The sequence below is a fragment of the Falco peregrinus genome, chromosome 13 (assembly GCF_023634155.1).
Source record: "Falco peregrinus isolate bFalPer1 chromosome 13, bFalPer1.pri, whole genome shotgun sequence".
Taxonomy (NCBI): Eukaryota; Metazoa; Chordata; class Aves; order Falconiformes; family Falconidae; genus Falco; species Falco peregrinus.
Genome location: NC_073733.1, coordinates 16881320 through 16899549, shown reverse-complemented (window position 1 = coordinate 16899549; position 18230 = coordinate 16881320). Strand labels below are relative to the sequence as shown.

General features: G+C 42.1%; 1 protein-coding gene across 2 annotated transcripts in view; it reads left to right on the top strand.

Moving 5' to 3' along the window:
* FGF13 (fibroblast growth factor 13) overlaps positions 1 to 18230 on the top strand; it is a 263357-nt gene that overhangs the window by 129821 nt on the left and 115306 nt on the right. Inside the window, exon 2 of one of the 2 annotated variants that reach the window (XM_005232749.4) lies at positions 12997 to 13164. The exons of the other annotated variant lie outside the window; for it this stretch is intronic. Within the exon in view, the coding sequence (XP_005232806.1) occupies positions 12997 to 13164 (168 nt within the window). The remainder of the gene's footprint in view (positions 1 to 12996; positions 13165 to 18230) is intronic. 2 annotated transcript variants of the gene reach the window in all.

The following is an 18230-nucleotide window of genomic DNA, read 5'->3' as shown; positions in this document are numbered from 1 at the left end:
TACTTGAGCACTTGTTTTGACAGCTGCATGGGCCAAATATTCAGCTACTGCAAATTGCTCTGAAGCTTTTCTTGATTTTTTTTTTTTTTTCCTGTTTAACTGGAGCTGGCATGAACCCACAAGTTCCAGACATTTACAGCAACAAAGTCCTTTCCGTGTTTTAAAGTTTTTGAAACATCTTCCAGAATAAATGTATTTATTTTGAGCTGTGTAAAGACCCAGTTAGACATACATATGATAATGACATGAAATAGTGACTTGTCTCCAATATTGATGGTTTCAAAGCAGTACAAAAAGTGATTATTGTATCCCCAGAGGCAGGTCCCCAACTTCCATCTGCAGTATGCAGTGTCCTTAGTTTGAAAAGAGTGGCTTTTCCTTCTACTAAAATAAAGTCCACTTACTAAGTCCTAAACACTAGGATAGGAGCCAATTTGTAGCTCAGTATTGAAACAGTATCTTTTTCCTAAGAAAGACATTTGTCTTTGCTAACTTTGTTACAAGCTAGAGGACTGCAGTATTCACTTCATGCACTGGAATGTGAAATGCGACGATTTTTTTTCTTAGAGCTCTGCTGTGTTTGCTGCCTTGGGTTATTTTTTATGTCATTTACAGTGCTGAACACCAATGCGAGCATATTATGCAATGTAGTGTAAAATATAAATATATATAAAGGCAATAAACTCCACTATTTATTTATTTTTTTGCTTTAGCAGAACAGCCTTATTTGATCATTTTGCTTTTTGATTTCTGGAAAAGTTAATTCCAAAGTGTGTGTTGTGCGTTGTGAGCGCACATTTATGTGCATTGTCGAAGTTCTTGCTGCAGAGCTGTCTCCCACGGCTGGCAGTGGACGGTAGCTGTGGAAGCTCAGGGAGCAGCAGCCACCCGAGCATGGAGGTCACTTGTAGCAACATCTGAATTTCATGCTAAGTTGCGTGGAAATGTGTGCTAGTTTGCAAAGGATTCAAAATTTATTTCCTTTCTGTGACCTTGTCACTGTGCCCTTCCCATTGGTGCCAACGTGTCACTTGGTCACGAACAACTGCGAGGTACGTTGGCCTTGGCTGGGCCACTTTGAACAGAGCAGTGATCTGCCGGGCCACAGTCATTCATCTGAGTCATTTACAGCTCGACTGAAAACCTCTTGGGTTTTTAACTCTTTTTTGCTAGTATGCAAACAGAGTATTGAAATTCCCTTTGGATCAGGCTTTACTCTAGAGTGCCGGCACTTTTGTGTTCCAGGTTGTGTGCACAGCCGCCTCGGTGCACCTGGGGCCATGCCGATGTCATTGTGCATGTACTCTAAGCTACACCACTGGCAGCTTTCTTGGTTTATCTTCCCTCACTGCTTGCACACCTGCTCAGAGAATTGAGTGGCTCTGCGGCATCGGTGCTCCTATCTGAGTGGAGGCAGCTTGAAACAGTAGGAGGAACAAGAAAATCTTGTAATGTTGTGCTTATGCAGCCTGTCTCAGTACCGTCACCAGGCTGTGCACACGTGGGGTAGGTTGGCTTCTCCGTTTTGGGGAGTCAAGAAGGTCCTGCTCATCCACTACCCACCCGCAGGGCAGGCAGAAGAAGGCTGCCAAGGCATCTCGCTCCAGAGCCCGCTTGGAGAGGGAGGAGCTGGTAGCTTCATGCTTGCTGAGGTGAAGTTGGTTCCAATTTCTGCTGTGAGCTTCTGTCTGTTCAAGCTGGAATAAATGGGCAGTGAAAATCCTCCTCGTGTGCTCCCTGATCTGTCAGGTCAGTGTCATTAGCCAAGTCACTGTTCGCAGCAAGGTAGCAAAATCCTTCCTGCTGTCTGTGACCCAGCGCTGATCACCTCTCGCCTTGTCTTTCATATGGTCTAGCAGCTGTCTCAACGAATTGAAAGATACCACTTTAAACATAAAATAAAAATAAAACAGTTAAGGTCACGCTTATGAAAATTATTGTAATTCGGGTACAGTTAGGCTGCTAGTACACTGCGAATGTGCTGCCCGTTATGTGGAAGTACCATGATACAGTACACGAGAAAGTTGCTTGGTAGCTGAGAATGATCTCAATATACGGAACATGCAGCTGGACGCTACATGCGTGATCATTAAGGTGGACAGTAACAGGAAAACTGGTAGTTTAATCTGCTAATTTGGCTTGGTGCTGATTAAATTGTAACAGTGAAAAGCGAAAGCCCTCTGTGTATATGCAGCAAGTGCATTGTAGCTACGCTGCGTAACAGTGATAGCCTAATTGCACATAGGTTTATGTAATGTCCAAAGGGATTTAGATAAGTGTAGAGAGGGGAAAAAATGTTTTCAAGTACAGTTGCTAAAACCTGTGTCAAGTGAAGGCTTCTGAAACGTGGTCCTTTTGTTTTCAGGGAAAGGGGGGTAGGAAACGCAGTATTGTGAGTATTGTCATACACCACTCTCAATCGATGTGCTGTTCAAGTGGATATAATGATTTAACACTTCATGGGCCAGATGGAGAGGGAAAAAAAAAAAAGCTGGCTAATTGTCAAATTAGTTGAGATGCATTATTCAGTCATAGTGCTGGCAACCTGGGTGGTTGAGAGTTGCTGGCTGGGGAAGGCTGTTCCAGCAGTGGCCTCTGCAGTAGGTAATACACTGGTAAGTGGAAACGACAGCGTAGGCAGAGGTTTCTCTTGGCCATGTGAATGACTCCATTGAGACCACACTTGAATAGTATTTTTCAGGTGCTGGAACTTGCTGGAAAGACTTTTAGGGTTGCAGAAGTTGCTTGTGGATGAAGGCAAATTTAACTAAAGCTTTAGTCCAAGAAAAGACTATGACAAAATGTTGCAGCCTTTCACTGTTTTAAAAATGAAATGTTTTGTGTATGTGTGTGTCTGTATGTACAGAGACCTAGGTTGTATAAGCTTGATCTTTACCTTGTTGAAAATAACTTCCACCCTTAAAATGAAGAGGAACGTTAATTTCAGGTTAAATTAGATCTTTTCTTTTCTGGAAGGATTCTTCTGCTGTTCAGCAGCAGCTGTGTACATAGTTCTGGTCGGAGCCCCTGGCTGCTTCGGGCAGCGCTGCCAACCCAGCGCAGCGTACAGGGCTCTGCCGCTTCCCAGGGCCGTGGGAACATGCTGTGCACTCTCCGTGGCACACTGAGGTTTTTGCTCCTGCTGATTAGTTTTCTGTGCTTTGCTTTGGAAGATTTCCTCTGAGGCTGTTTCTCAGAACAGCTTTTTCTGTAATGAGTTTGAATTTTAAACCACTCCATTTCTTGCCTCCTTCCTTTTGTTAATCCCGAGTAAATGAGGCAAGTAATTCAGAGGTGTCACCTGTTCTTTCATGAATGGTGCTTCTGTTCTTATCCCCTTCTTCCTAGCAAAATGCCCAAGAGCTGCAGCAGTGAAGTGTCTCTGAAATGGTCTTAAGACTATTTATTGTACTGCTGCACATGTCCTGTTCCCAAAAGGTATGGCTGATACTTCTTTCAGATGTCCAAGAAGGATACAGTCCTTTATTTGATGATTTTGTTGCCTTTTACAGGCTGCTATTCCTTGTTTTGCTTTTCCAAGATGATTCTGATTTCTATTAGTTCTTTTTTTGTGTGTTTTTGTTTTTCTTTTGTCTCCAACACAGGGAAGTTTGTCTCCTTTTGTAGCCCTACTGTTGTCAATAGATGCCCTATAAATAGGAAGAAAAAAGCTATAGGCATTCCCACTTCTCTTGACTTCCTCCGTCATTTGAAACTATTCTCCTAGCTCTGAATAGAGCTAGATTAATAATTAAATTCTTATTAAAGTTATGTTGCACAAGAGCAATCTAATATTTCATAAGCAGTGAAGTGTAGCTCTCCAAAGCTTGCTCAAAAAACTGTTAAGCTTCCCACCCATCCCTGGACCTTTCTAGCAAATCTCTTGCCACCTCCTCCTCTGCTTGCCTGATTTTTACCACACTACAAGGATATTATCTTAGAAACAGCAACATTCCTTGCTTTCTCAGTGGAGGGAAACGTAAGTTCTGTGGTACGTTGTGTGGCTCTGAGATATTCTCTGCATTGAGCTGGTCAGAGTGGGTTTCGTGGTAGATAGGGGTGGGTGAGGAGTGTGAGGAAGCTCTTGTTTCCATCCAGGATTGCCTTCCATCTCCTCCTGTCATCCACAGGGCTTCCTTCCTTGCATCTTTGGAGCAGAAAGAGGAGTGGTTGATTCACAAGCTGTGTGCTAGTGCATTAGGTGACAGCCAGAACTTGATCTGCAGGTGCAACATCTTTTGGTGCCTGTGCGATTTGGAAGGGTTATTTTCTGAAGCCGGCCAAGCAGGTCCTGCCATTTTGGTATCCTCCCTTGAGCCAGCCCCTACTTCTCCACGAAGTGTCTTCAGTAACACAGGTGTGCTTACAGCTCTGTCTGTGTGCCTGCTGCTCTTGATATGCACACTCCAGGAAAATGAACAGTACACTGAAAATTACTATCTTTTCTGCTGTGGTGCATGGGGAAACCCACCTGTTTGGAAAGCAGCCAGCTTGCATTTATTTTAGCAGACGGGAAAAGCAGAAAGCCACTCAGAGTGGCAATATTTATTCATTCAGAGGCAAATACACAAATGGTGAACTGAGCTGCAGAGTTAAGTAAGAGTGGGCACAGGTTATGCATAGCAAAACCGCAGATCCTGGTGGCTGGGAAGTGAAAGGCAGTGGGTCTGCACAATGGAGAGTAAATTGTGGATGTTACTTAGCCCTTGGTGAGCAGCAGCGTGGCTCTCCTCTTTATCACAGCACAGATGCGGAAGGTGGATGGCACTGCCTAGCAGCATCTGGAGAGGAAAATGCAGTTCTTTCAAACCACGCTCATAGAATCATAGAATCGTTTAGGTTGGAAAAGACCCTTGAGATCATTGAGTCGAACCGTTAACCCAGCACTGCCAAGTCCACCACTAAACCATGTCCCTAAGTGCCACATCTACACGTCTTTTAAATCCCTACAGGGACAGGGACTGAACTGCTTTCCCTGGGCAGCCTGTTCCAATGCTTGACAATCCCCTCGGTGAAGAATTTTTTCCTAATATCCAATCTAAACCAGGCTGAGAACCAGGTATTGATCTGCTGGCTCTTCCTCTTTCTTCCCTCATCATTCCCTGCAACTGGAAGAATGGAGAAGAACACGAACTTGTGCTCCTGATCCCTTAACCAGTCATCCCAAGACCCTGAAGTCTCTTCTGATTGCCCTTGGACGACTTGTTGCAACGTCATTGCTGAAAAATCAGCAACAGATAATAATCAGGGGCCGTACCAGGGTGGGAAGCTTTCTCTTCACATCTTTAGCCCAGGCTCCAGGGAGGCGGCAGGCTGCCCTGAGAAGTGGGTCTGCTCTGCATGTTGGGCCTTCTGCTCCCTTCATTGCATGTGGGCACGTAAGGTCACGGTTATAGGCAGCTGCATCACTGAATAGTGGCCAGATTAGAGTTAATCAAAGGCTGTTTGGTAGAGATGAGCTCCCAGAACAGCTAGGAAATAAGGCTATGTGCAGAAATGTTAGCGTCCTTTCCACTGGGGAAAGAGGACATGCATTCTTAGCAGAATTAATCAACAAATTTTTGATGTTGGATGTCATTGTCTTTATTATGCACAAGGATCTGCATGCAGCCTTATCTTGGCTAGTCTTTTTAGAGGATAAGAGCCTATTACTGCTAGCAGTTAATCCAATTACTCTTTTAGGTCAAGGGGGAGTGTTCTGTGCAAATATTTTTGGAAGATCTGAAAAAAATTATTCTGAGTGGTTGACCCAAAGACAGCATATTTCAGAATTTTTCAACAGATCAAAAAGTTTAGAAATTCCTACGCATATGGAAAGAAACATGTTCAAAAGGGCTGTGGGCTTTCAATTTTGATTGCAAAAACATGTTCAAAAGGGCTGCGGGCTTTCAATTTTGATTGCAAAAGTAGAGTTGCTTATTTTAAAAATGAAGATATTTCACAATGGAAAGTAGTTTCAAATCAGAAATAAAAACACTATCTAAAATCATCAGTGAAATCTTTGGTGTGCGGGTGAAGGCAGGATATTGCAAACCTTAAGAATTAGCTCAGAATGAAATGTTTTGCCTAAAGCGGGTTTTAACTGCATCATTTGGGCTCGTATTGTTCTTGATTCTCTAATAAGGATTTTGTTGAGTGTATAGGAAGGGACTGTGCAATAACTACCAACGATCCATCTAAGGCAGGGAGGAGCACTGTCTGGGAAAGCAGAATCCACCTGTGGATGAAACGGAACAGATATAAGTGGAGTTTGTTCCTATTTTATTGTGGGGGAAGGTGTCACACTTGATGAGCCAGATTGGATGTTCTGTTTTGCACATGCTTGACCAAGCCCTGGGAGTAGGACTGAGGGACTCCATCTCCTCCTGCAGCCTTTTGCAGAAGGGGTTTCTGTTCACTGCTTCATTTCCATCTGGGAATGAGGCCCCCAAGTAGGTTTAGGATTTGGCAGAAACCTTTAGGGGTCCTTATGCTGCAGCCTCTGCTGTGACTGCAGCAGTTTGAGGCTGTTTGGATGAGATTCAAGCTGGCGTGGTTGGCTGCAGCTGCTGCTGGGGTAACAAAAACAGATACAACAAACAAAACCGGTATTTGATGTGGGATGGGGAATCTTCCCCAGGGGCTGGGTGCATGCTGATGTCCAGGCTGCTGCTGGCTATAGAAATGTTTGGGAATCTCTGCCTTACATGGCAATCACAGCAGGAGTTGGATAATACCACAAGGATTATTACTTGGACATCAATGATGAATTTTAAATATTCCTGTGACATTTATGCCATAAATAGGGTTTTATTCTCCCTCTTCCACCAGACACAGAAAAGAGCTCTTAGATCATACACTGTTGAATCCCAAAAGCCTCAACCTCTAATAAGCAACTGCAATCTAATTTAGATCAGCAGTTTGAAAAATCATTAGTTCAAGTAGTAAAAGCCCTCTGCTGGGCAAGGGGTTTGCTTCCCCAAGACTCTAAGTATCTGAGCTCTTAGAGACAGCTATTGCCTATCTCAAAATTTATGGTCTATTCATGCACACCATAAAACTGTCCTTTTAATATCAGTTCAAAAATAAGCACAGAGAAAGAGTTGCCATGGAGGAAATTTATGGTATTAGTTTGAGAACAAAAGACTAGGCATTGCTTGCCAGTAAGAGGAGTGAACGAGTTGTGCTGCTGTGTCGCTGGCAGGCTGTCATCTGTCACGGACCCTGTCCAGCAGCAGCCTCCAGATGTAACGAGAGTTCATTTTGAGCAGAATTTTAATTTTGAAATATCATGTAAAGAAACTCAAGGTAAAAGTTGTGTCTTCCACAAGGCATTTTTGCTGGTTTGGTTTTTAACTTTGAATGACCTAGTGGATTTCTAGTGCGATGCCTGGTTTTGATAGTGTACTGGGGAGAAAGGAGTGGGGCAATAGGAGGCACTCCAGCAACAGCTTGTTGTAAATAAGAATTAGAGAATTTGACTGTGTGTGTTCCCTGTGATATCTGTCTTCATTGTGAAAACTGCAAGTCAGGGTCAACCAGGCTTCAGAGCTGCCAGCACACAGATGCAAGCCTGAAAGTAAGGCTTCTGGGTGACGCAGAAGTGCCAGGACTGTTCGGTAAGAATACTTCGTCAAGATTTTGGCAAAGCTGGATAGGAAGATGGTATGGATAGACTGTGTTGCCATTAAGGGGGTTTGAGCGTATCACAACTCCAGAACAGATTTTTTTTTTTTTTTAATTACCTTGTAAATCTTTTTGTGCCCTGAGTTCATTATGTTGTTCAGGTGGTGAACAAAAATCACACCTTCAACTGAAATAAACTGGGGAGAAAACAAAGCAGTAACAAAAATAAGCAAAAAAAAGTTACTGTGTGTATACCTGAGAGCTTTGCATCAGCTGCTTCAACTGGAAAATGTTATTAGAGAAAAATACCCAACTTTCCTACCCATTCCCCGTCCTGCAGACAGTCACTTAAAGCAAGTTATTTTGGACAGGGTTTTTTTAGATTTGTTCCTGTAAGGAGCTGAAAGCAGCTTGATACCCAATGTTTTCCCTAAAAAGAAAAAATAAAAATCCTACATATTTGTAAACAGCCTCAGGGTCCTGGGTAACTTCACTCATGACCTTTCATTCCTTCTTGTGGGTGGAAGAGGCAAAGGGTGAAGGAGGTGCTCAGTGAGCATCGCAGTGTTGTTTCATAGCACAGCCTGGCAGGCTACAGAGGTGAGGCATGTACTGCTGGTCTTACTTTTCTGAAAGTTGTTATTGGGGGAATGTTTCTTTTACAGTTTGCTCCCTTGTGCCAAAGAGAGGGGATTTTCTTCACTTTGTGGATGCATGATTTAAGAGGCACTCTAATGCTCTTCATGGCTTGAAGATCTAGTGTAGGGCTATGACTTTAGTCCTTCCAAAATGCCAGAAAAACTAAGTTATTGCAAGTATAAGTATCCTGGGGCTTGCAGCATGTGAAACTAACCAGACTAAAAAAAGTAAGGGAACTGAAGGAAGAGGAAGGAAATTCATGTTTCGGGTAATGACCTGAAAGGTCATTCAAGGAGGGAATGGATCCATGGAAGTATAAAATTTTTGTGTTAAATTGTGTCATGTATTCAAGAACAACAGTCTAACAGGAACATGAGGTTTCCTTTTGCCTGGATATCAATACATGTTTACCCTATAGTTGCTACAGTCTTTAGCTGGCAGAGCTGAGGTCTCATCACGTAAAACCAGGCAGGAAAACGAGATGCTTCCTTACAGCTCTGAATTATATCAAAGATTATTCAGTTAGAATCTGAGCCAAGGCCTATGGACAGGGCTGATGTTATGGTTTCTGGCAATTCTAGAAGGGACTGAAATGCAGTTGGACATAAAAGAAAGACACAAACCACCAGAGTGTTTAGCTGGTGTGTTTATATAAAGCAAACATATTGGAGTTTATCTTGAAAAGCATCCTGGTGCCGGCAGTCACCCTAAAGATCACTTTCCTCTCTCTCAGTAAGGCTTATAGGAAGAAGGAATTGTTTTGCTACTGGCTTGTTGACAGGAAGTTTTAATTATTGTTGTTAATTTTTATTTTTTGAAAAACTAAGGAATGTGCTACAGGATGATAGCAAGTTAGATGATGGCTACAGGATGATTAGCAAGTTGAACGTTTTAATGTAGGAAACATACTAGTTACGGCAGCTATTTTATGCTAACTTTTAAGCAAATTCTTCTCATGTGTACACAACTGCTGTGTTTTCAGTCTCTTTCAAATTATGAGGGGAGGGTGGGGAGAAGAAAAAATACAAATTTTTTTAGGTTTTTTTTTAAGCTATGAAGTATTCATTTATCATCTTGCAACTGAGAGTATTCAAGTTTTTTACTAGTATCTTAATGACCTGTGTCCATGACATATGAAGTCTTGTCCTGGTTTTACTCAGAGGAAGAAGGAAACACAGACCACTGAGGTGTTCTACCCATGAGGATGGGGGACAACATCAGAGTGAACAGCTGCTAAAGTGTAACGACAGAGGTATAGCCGAATATTGGTGGCTGGCAGGATGACTACACATCTGCCTTCAGGAATGTAGCCAAGGAAATGTGGATGTGCCTCAATGAAGGTTTCTTCTAACCACTCCTGAAAACAGCATCCATGTGATGGAGTGAAGCTGGGCAGCTGCCAGGCTTCTCATGGGTCTTCTGCTTCCCTTGTTGAGCTTGGTGCTGGCTTGTGATTACTACCCCAATTAGCTGATTGAAAGGTAGCTCATGTATCTGTGCATTACACAGAGGAGTGTAAGCATATCCTAGGTCCTGCAATCGGCAGAGCCTGTAATGGAGGGAACAGCTGAGTACAATGTCCTCTGCTCTACGTAGCACAGTATGTAAATAGTGCTTTGGACTTTTGTTAATTCCCTAAAATTTACCATTTCTCTTCTACTCTGGTGTATATGTGATTCTTTCATAAGTGCTTTTTTTACTCCGTTGGCAAAATCATAGCAGATTCCTGGTGATATTTCTCCCTTTTCCAAAGTGCTTGTTCACAGTTGTTTAATAATGATCCTTTCGTAGTTGTGCACTGATTATTTTTAGTCATCAAAAATAGACATTATGAGGCTTTAAAGCTGTTTACATTAGATTCTGTGTTGTTGAAACTTCCTTGTGTATTAGTTCTTGGGACCCATAATTGAGGTCCTGTGACTGCGATTTCAGTGGCTCCATGAGGGTGTCTGGCTGTCATCACAGCAGGGAAAAGGATGTGTTGGGGTCAGGGGTGTTCCTGGTTTTGTAATAAATTCTCAGCCTGACTTGAGGCCGTTCATCACGTTAAGAAAAGGTTTTGGCTGTTCCCTTCAGAACACTGACATCAATTAAGTTATCCATACATCATTGCAGCATTAAGGCTTTATTAGAGCTGTGGTTCCTAGGGTTTGCTCCAGATGTCAGTGTTATGATGGTCCTCAAACCCAAGATACATTCGCACCTGCTGTCCTGGATTCTAGTAACCTGATGTGCTTTTGTTGATTTCAGCATGTTCTTCACTTATTGAAGGTGTAGTTCTCTTTGTGGCTTATTCACATTTAAATAAGTCTGTGTGTAGGTGGTGATACGAGTGTGTAAGTACACTGGTGAAGGACCAGTTATGTCTTCCCCACCTGTCGTTGTTAGTGAGCTTGCCTGAGCTAGGGGCGGACCTACCTAATGATGTCAAACAACTGTCAAACACTTCATGAATGGCATCAGTCCGCGGAGTTGGCTTGCTTATGCCGCATGAGCCCTCTGAGCTTGCAGAAGCTGAGAAATCCTAGCCCAGTGCCAAACAGCCCTTGTGGCTAGGTGCGCCTCTGGGTGCTCACTAGTATCTCCTCCCCTGCAGACCCTGTCTAGCAGCTGCTACCCTGATTTCTGCTTTCTTTCACTTAAGTGGCAGCCCAGCACCATCCAGCATGGAACCTTGTGGGTAATTCTCTGAATTCTCCAGTCAAACAGGACTTCTCAGGGAGAAGTCTGCCCAAAGAGGGTCAGCGAAGGCACCCGCCTTTTGCCCAAAGCTGAGTTTTTGTTAGTGGGGCAGGCTCTGCTGGGTGTCAGTCAGCTTGCTGGCAGAAGGTAGCCGTGCATTTCACTCCTCTGCTGGCTATTCGTGTTTCATGGTGCACGTTATCCTTTATCCCTGTAAATGTCAGAGGGATGCGCCGTAGGGCTCCTGCACCGTTGACGTCAGTAGCGCTGCACGCAGCTTGCTGGTGGCTTTACACAGACACCCGCAACAGCAGCTTCTGCAGAGTGTATTTTTAGAGGAGTGACCCACCTGGGCTGTTGGTCTTTGGCTTATCTTGGGTGTTGACTCTTAGTGATTACTCCCAGCAACTGCCCTTCAGTCTCAGGGCTGTCAGTGTGTTTCATTCACACATACGTACCCTTCGAACACACCCAAGTAAAACTAGCGTTATTAAGGGAGCAATTAAATGGCAACCCAGACCTTGTACTCCATTGACCCACTGCTCTTTTTTGAACCACTTGTGCTTTCCTATTAGCTCATGCATCCTTTTTAATGACACTTTATATGGATTATTAGTGAGTGTTACTGACACTGCGAGTAGTCTAATGAAGCAACAAGAGCCATGGTGCAAAGTGTCTCCTGTGGATTAATGAGGTCTTGAAGGAAGGTGACTGCCCACTGTGAAAAGAAAGACTATCAAGTTGAATCGCTTACTTATCACCTAGATATGACTCTTACTAGTACCATCCTTGATAACAGAGAAAAAAAATCAAGTTCATAAAAATGCAAGAGGAAAATATTTGTTTGAAGGGATCCATGCTTAAATCTGACAGTTTTAAAAAATGGTTATATGCGGGCAGATATTTAGGAAACAGTTAAATTGTTTGAATTAATGGACAACACTTCTGCTCATGCATCTGTAGTTTTAGACTAGCCTATCAGTAGTTAACTTCGCTGATTGTCGGAATTTTACTTTTACGGAGGTTTTTTGGGTTTGGTTTTTTTTTTTTCATAGGGTTGGAGAATCTTGGCTTGATTTTGGCTGCAGTTTTATATCTCTGCATCACACTATAAATAACTAGTAGTGGTTAGAGACTGCCTTTTGAAAGAGAGTTTAATTTTTGTTCTTGAGAGATGATCTGTGCCTTAAAGCTGTAAGCTAAGGAATCTCACTATCTCTGCTATTAAGGCTTCATTTTTTAGAGGGTGGAAAAGCATTTCAATTCTCTCTGGTAATGTGATACTTCAAGGTAGCTGGAGCTTTTTGTGTGCTATACATTTTATCTTTTTACCATTTAATAGTCTGACCCCATTCAGAAAACATTTCAGACTGCATATCATTTATATTATTAACGGCAGTATTGATTTATAAGATCAACTTTAAAAAATGACTTGCTGTTTTACAAGAAAACCATCAAAAGGATTAATGTGCTTTCTCCTTGTACATCTACTCTTCTATCCATTGAAAATGATGATCAGGTTAAATGTCATTGGATTATCATCCTTGCTGTAAGGAACTGTGTGTAATTATATATTCTGATAAAGGCATGTTCTTATTACTTTGGGGAAAAGATACACTGATGTTGCATTACCTCCAGATGTGGAATGATTACTCCCTGATGTTAACGTAGAGATTGCCTATGGATAGGCAATAAAAGCATGCTTTGTTTGCTTTTTTTTCTTAATCTGCATGCAGAATAGATACAGGTGCTATAGGAGATTAAAGCAAAGACATTGGAGAGAACCTTGTTGCTTTTTGGAGCAGGGTGTTATTCTACTATTTATTAAAGTTGCATGAAACAATATAAAGTGCTGATGTTTATGAGAAGCATTGTTTATATAAGTAAATGTTTTCCTCACCCCTCTACCACCATGACTCAGATGCTTTACACTTTAAATTTTATCTTCCTTGCTATAAACATTTCCCCTCCTTTCTTTCCCCCACCCTGACATTATGTAGTTGATTTAATTCTCTAGATTGCTTTCCTCAAGCTCTAACTTGAGTTCATTTTGTTATGTGGTGACCACAGTTATGGATGACGCTCCCCCTGGCACACAGGAGTACATTATGTTACGGCAAGATTCGATCCAATCTGCGGAATTAAAGAAAAAAGAGTCCCCTTTTCGTGCTAAGTGTCACGAAATCTTCTGCTGCCCACTGAAGCAAGTGCACCTCAAAGAGAACACAGAGCCGGAAGGTTTGTGGCACTATGGATCCATGTTCTGTTTGTTTTTATTATTTTTATTTTTCTATGTATGTCCCTAGAGTGTGCTGTGTGTTTTCCAGCCTGTGTCAGTGTAGTGCAACTGATGCAGGAAGCGTGATGCACTCCATATCCCCCTTTGCTTGCCTGTTAGTGTCTGATTCGGCTATCACGGGACACTAGAATATAATCCGCGTACGGTGGTGTTCTAGGCGGGAAGCAAAGTGACGCTGCTTTTTCTTAAATAAAGTTTTTGTTTCAGCACTCATCATTACACACTGCCTTTTTTTGGCTGCCAAAAGTTGCTTGCTACCTAAACGGCATCGATGCCTAGTTGGTTCTTTCCAGTAACATTTCTGAAGCTGCACTCTGCTGAAAATATGGCACTTAGACTCAGATTCGGCTTGTCCCCAACTCCTTTCACTCCATAAGGCTTCTGCATAGCGCTAGAGAATGCTCATGACAGCTATACTTAAGTGAATCAGGGTGAAGTTTGTATGTAATGCACGCCTGGTTGCATTTTGGAAAATGAAATGCATGCAGAGCAGAAAAAAATAAGTAGAATGTTTTCTTTTTCAGATAAAGCAAAGGTATGGTCTCTTCTAATGCTGTGTTTACTAATATGGAATTACTAAAGAGGTATCTGTAACTTGTTCATCTAGTGTACATAAGATTAAGCTATTTTAAATAATTTTTAAAAATATATTCTCTTACTGTTCCATATGTTTTGCATTACTGCCTTATATTCCACATGGTAAGCCTTCTACTTTTTGCATAAGCTCCAGTATCTGCCAAGACAAATAATGCTACTGCTGGTAGATGTATTTTAAGATGAAATATTGAGGGCTGGATTCCGCCACAACTGAGTCTGCAGGAATGGCAAAGCGAGCAGGTTGGAGTCCTTCCTCACAAATCACTTGTATTATTCTCCCTGTAATGATGGGCGTCAATTGCTGAGCTGTCACTGTTAGCCCAAAATATTTCAATCAATTGCTTTCTCCTGTTACATACCCCAGATTTTGCATGAATGTTCTTTGTACCACTTCTGGGAAATCTATGTGTTTTTAAGTAATTTTTTTTAATTAAAATAGCATTTTTTTTTTCCTCATCTTACCAGAAACATTGTCTGATGCAAACACTGGTTTAAGGTGTGAGGAGAGGGGTTTTTTTGTTTCAGTGATGATATAACTGAATATTAAAACTGGGGTTTTGAAAGCAGGAAGCCTAATTCTCAGTTCTGGGGCGGACTTGATAGGAGTTGTGATTTCATGATTCTGAACTCAGTAAACATGAAGGAAAGATGAATCCCGTAGCACTCTTCTGGATTAGAAAATGTAATGAATTTCCTATCTTCTGTCAGGGTTTGTGTTGTTCGTGAGTAAATCGTGAGCCCAGAATTGTTCATGTCCAGCTCTTCTCGGAAAACGATGACAGCTGAGCTACTAGAGGTGCTTAGCATCCTCGGCAAGTGATACTTGGTGAAACAAAAGTTTCTGTGTGACCCATAAAAAGAAGGGCCCTAAACTTGGCACCATTGACTCACATGCTGTATTTCAATTTTTTCTTGTGCTCGTGTAACTCCAGCAGAAGCTGATGGTTATTTCAGCAGAACTTAAACTGGGAGCTGGATTTCTGTTGGGGACTAGCTCTTAGCTAGGTCTGATCATTTTCAGTGACTAAATCAACAATGTACACACTAATGGCATGTTTAAGAGGAACGCAGGAAGCGGAGGTGTGCTGGGCCTTTCTTCTCCAGAGCTCGAGTGTCCTGGGGGCATCATTTGTCTCAATGTTGAGGAACTCAGGATCTGCTGGGAGAAGCTTGCAAGGTGCAGGCTGTAACTGAAGACCGGGGGAGCATCAGTTCTGCTGTGTTGTCACCTGGAAGCCAACAGTTGCTCTTAGCTTCTTCATAAATCTACATCCTGTCTCTCTCCAACGACAGCTGTGTTACTCCTTCCTCTGTGGCATATGGTATTGTTAATCAATCTTACTGAAAATGTTTGGTTCTAAGAGCAAAGCTTTTCATCTTTTATTGCCGTATACAAGGATGAATGTCTCTTTCCTTTCCTGTTTTTATCCCTCCTCCTCTCCTCCAGGAATTTTGCATTGCTGGACAGGGCATAGGAAGCTATGGACATATTGACTTGTCCCACAACCATCTGAGTTGATGGGGATTCATAGGGGTATCAATCTTTATTGTTGCGTGACTTCTATATGTGTTTCTGTGAAAGATGTTGCCTCCAGCATGAGAGGGAAAATACATGTTCAGGAATCCTTTTAGCCTCTCTTGCAGCTTAAATTGCCTGGGCTGCATTGATCTTTTTCTTCAAAAATCTCTGATTTTGCCTGGCAATGGTGTTTGACCCACTGAAAGACTGATGTGTATCATCCTCAGGTGTTTGTTTGCATGAAGCTTGAAAAATAAATGATCTGAACTGTGCTTTCCATGCAAACACTGAACCAGTCCGTTGGAGTTGATGGAGTGGCTGAAACAAGCCCTACCTGAATACCTTCTAACTGAGCCCAGCCATTAACAGCTCAATTGTGCTCTGAGGATGAACGAAAAGAAATGTTTAAACTTGTTCCTATAGCATAATTTACACATTTTTGAAGGTATTGGAAAGTATGGCAACTAAGAAGCTATTAGGAAAACTGAGTAAAAAGTCATGATGGAAGTTTTATGGAAAACTGCAGGCTTGAAAGGCTCTGCAGAGAGGATAAAAATGCACCTTTGTATCTGCTGAGTAATAACATGGGAACACATAGTAAATCCTGCATGTTTCTAACTTTGCAACTCTTTGCCTAACTATTTTATTTAGGTGATGGATTTCTTCTCTGCGCTTTTTAACTACTTTCATACAGGGTTAATGCTTGGGGACCCTCATTTATCACTTCAGGATTTGAACCCCCTAGGCATGTATGATGATACCAGGTAAAAGATTTTCCTGGCTTTTTGTGGGTTTTTCTGGGGAACGTTGTACTATCTGCTGAAAGGCTTCAATACCACCTCGCTCTGGTATCCAAACCAGGTGGCCTATCATTTCTCGTATCTCAGGCCTGTTTCTAAAAGCAAAAGAAGGAACAAGAAAATTAGGTCCGTGTTTCCTAAATTAACCTTTCTTGCTTTCTTGTTCTTTTCCCTGACACCCTACCAGCCTCCTTGTAATGTCATCATTTTTCACGGCACCGGTATACCTCAAATACACCTTAGCAGAATAGATCCAGGGCCAGTACATTTGATATCAGACTGAAGGACAGATAGAAGGTCCTTGGTCCAGTAACTATAGCAAGGAGAGTTGTTTTTTTTTAAAAAAAAGGTGCTAGATGTAGAAGGAAAGAGGAGAACAGTAGGAAATCACAATATTATTGTCTTCCCAAAATGTGGAAAATTCCATTTGGGTCTAGTGCCAGCTGGGTCTGTCAGTCTGGATAGCAGTTCAGATAGGATGTTGCCTTTCCTAATGCTATGGGAAACTTTGGACTAAGTTAAAAGATGAGCTTCTGCTTGGTTCTGCATCGTTCTAGCTTTGATTTGTCGAAGTCATTCTACAGTTTACAATGTTGTGGATCTCTCAAATGCAATAAAACAAGCAGACCTGACATCCTTACCTGGATGCTAGGTCCTGTGGGCATTGAGCATTGTTTACAATTACATCCAAGCAGCAGCAAAACACAGAGTGTTTTTATAGTTTCCCTCAAGCCAGGAATACACTGCTAGCAGGAGAAGGGCCATCTGAAATACATTTTCATAGAATCATAGAATCATTTAGGCTGGAAAAGACATTTAAGATCATAGAGTCCAACCATAAACCTAACACTGCCAAGTCCAGGACTAAACCATGTCCCCCAGGTGCCACATCTATGTGTCATTTAAATACCCCTAGGGATGGTGACTCAGCTGCTTCCCTGGGCAGCCTGTTCCAGTGCCTGATGACCCTTTCAGTGAAGAAATTTTTCCTAATATCCAATCTAAATTTGTTCTCTTAAGTAGTTTAAACATAAGCTGTTGCTCTCTGTATAAAACATGGTTATATAAAAAGAAGCCTACTCCTGGAAAAGTAATTTGAGTTGTATTATTACATCCAGAGGAGGGAATATAATGAGAGAAATGTCTTTTTAAAAATACCCATTGGTAGTCACAGTCACATAATCAAGAGTCTTGGCCTCTTGCCCACAGTTCTGTTTTCATGTGGGATTTTTTTTGTGTGGTTTTTTTTTCCCCCTGCTAACATTTAGTCTCCCTCCAGGCATACATAACCTTTTTACACAGAAAAGCAGACAAGCATGGCAAAATATGTATTGGGGATGGGGAGAGGGAAATCTGGGATAGCAGCTGGTAATGAGGAAAGGCAGTTTTTCCTCAACCAACAGGAAATCTGATTAGATAGAAAATGTTAAGGATGGTAATAGGAAACAAGCAGCTTTGTGGTTGCCCTTGACAATGGCTTGTTATCTGCTTCCCTAGCAATGGATGACTGGCAGAGCCAGTCCCGGGGGCGAGGAGAAGGTAGGACATTTAAGCACATTATGTGGGAGGCTGGTTCTTCCACCTACTCCATGTGCACACATGATTTTGTCACCAGCAAAAATTCAAGGCCTTTATGTTGTCATACTGAATGTCCTTTTGGTGCTCCAAGCATCGTGTCACCACTGATAGTACTGTTACTTGGCACTCTAATTATACACTTTTTTCCTAGACCAAATCAGTCTCATTAGCCTGGGTCCCTCATTTAATTATGTTAATGCATGTGCATTCTGCATTTCATGGGAGAGAAAGAAAGAAGGGGGAGGAGAACCTGTATTTGAAATTGTGGAGAACTGTGAGAATTTTTTTAAACTTTACATGTTGTTCAGAACTGAAAAACACTTTGTATTCCAGTGGAGAATAATAGAGATGAGCTGTGTGAAACCTAAGCCACCTGTGCCGGTTGTGTCTTAGATGTTCAGACCCAGCACACTTGGCTGTGAGACACCAGCAAGGAGGTTCAGCATCTATGCTGTGGGTCCATTCAACCTCAGATTTGATCTGGACCAACAGCTGCCTGAAAGGAACTCAC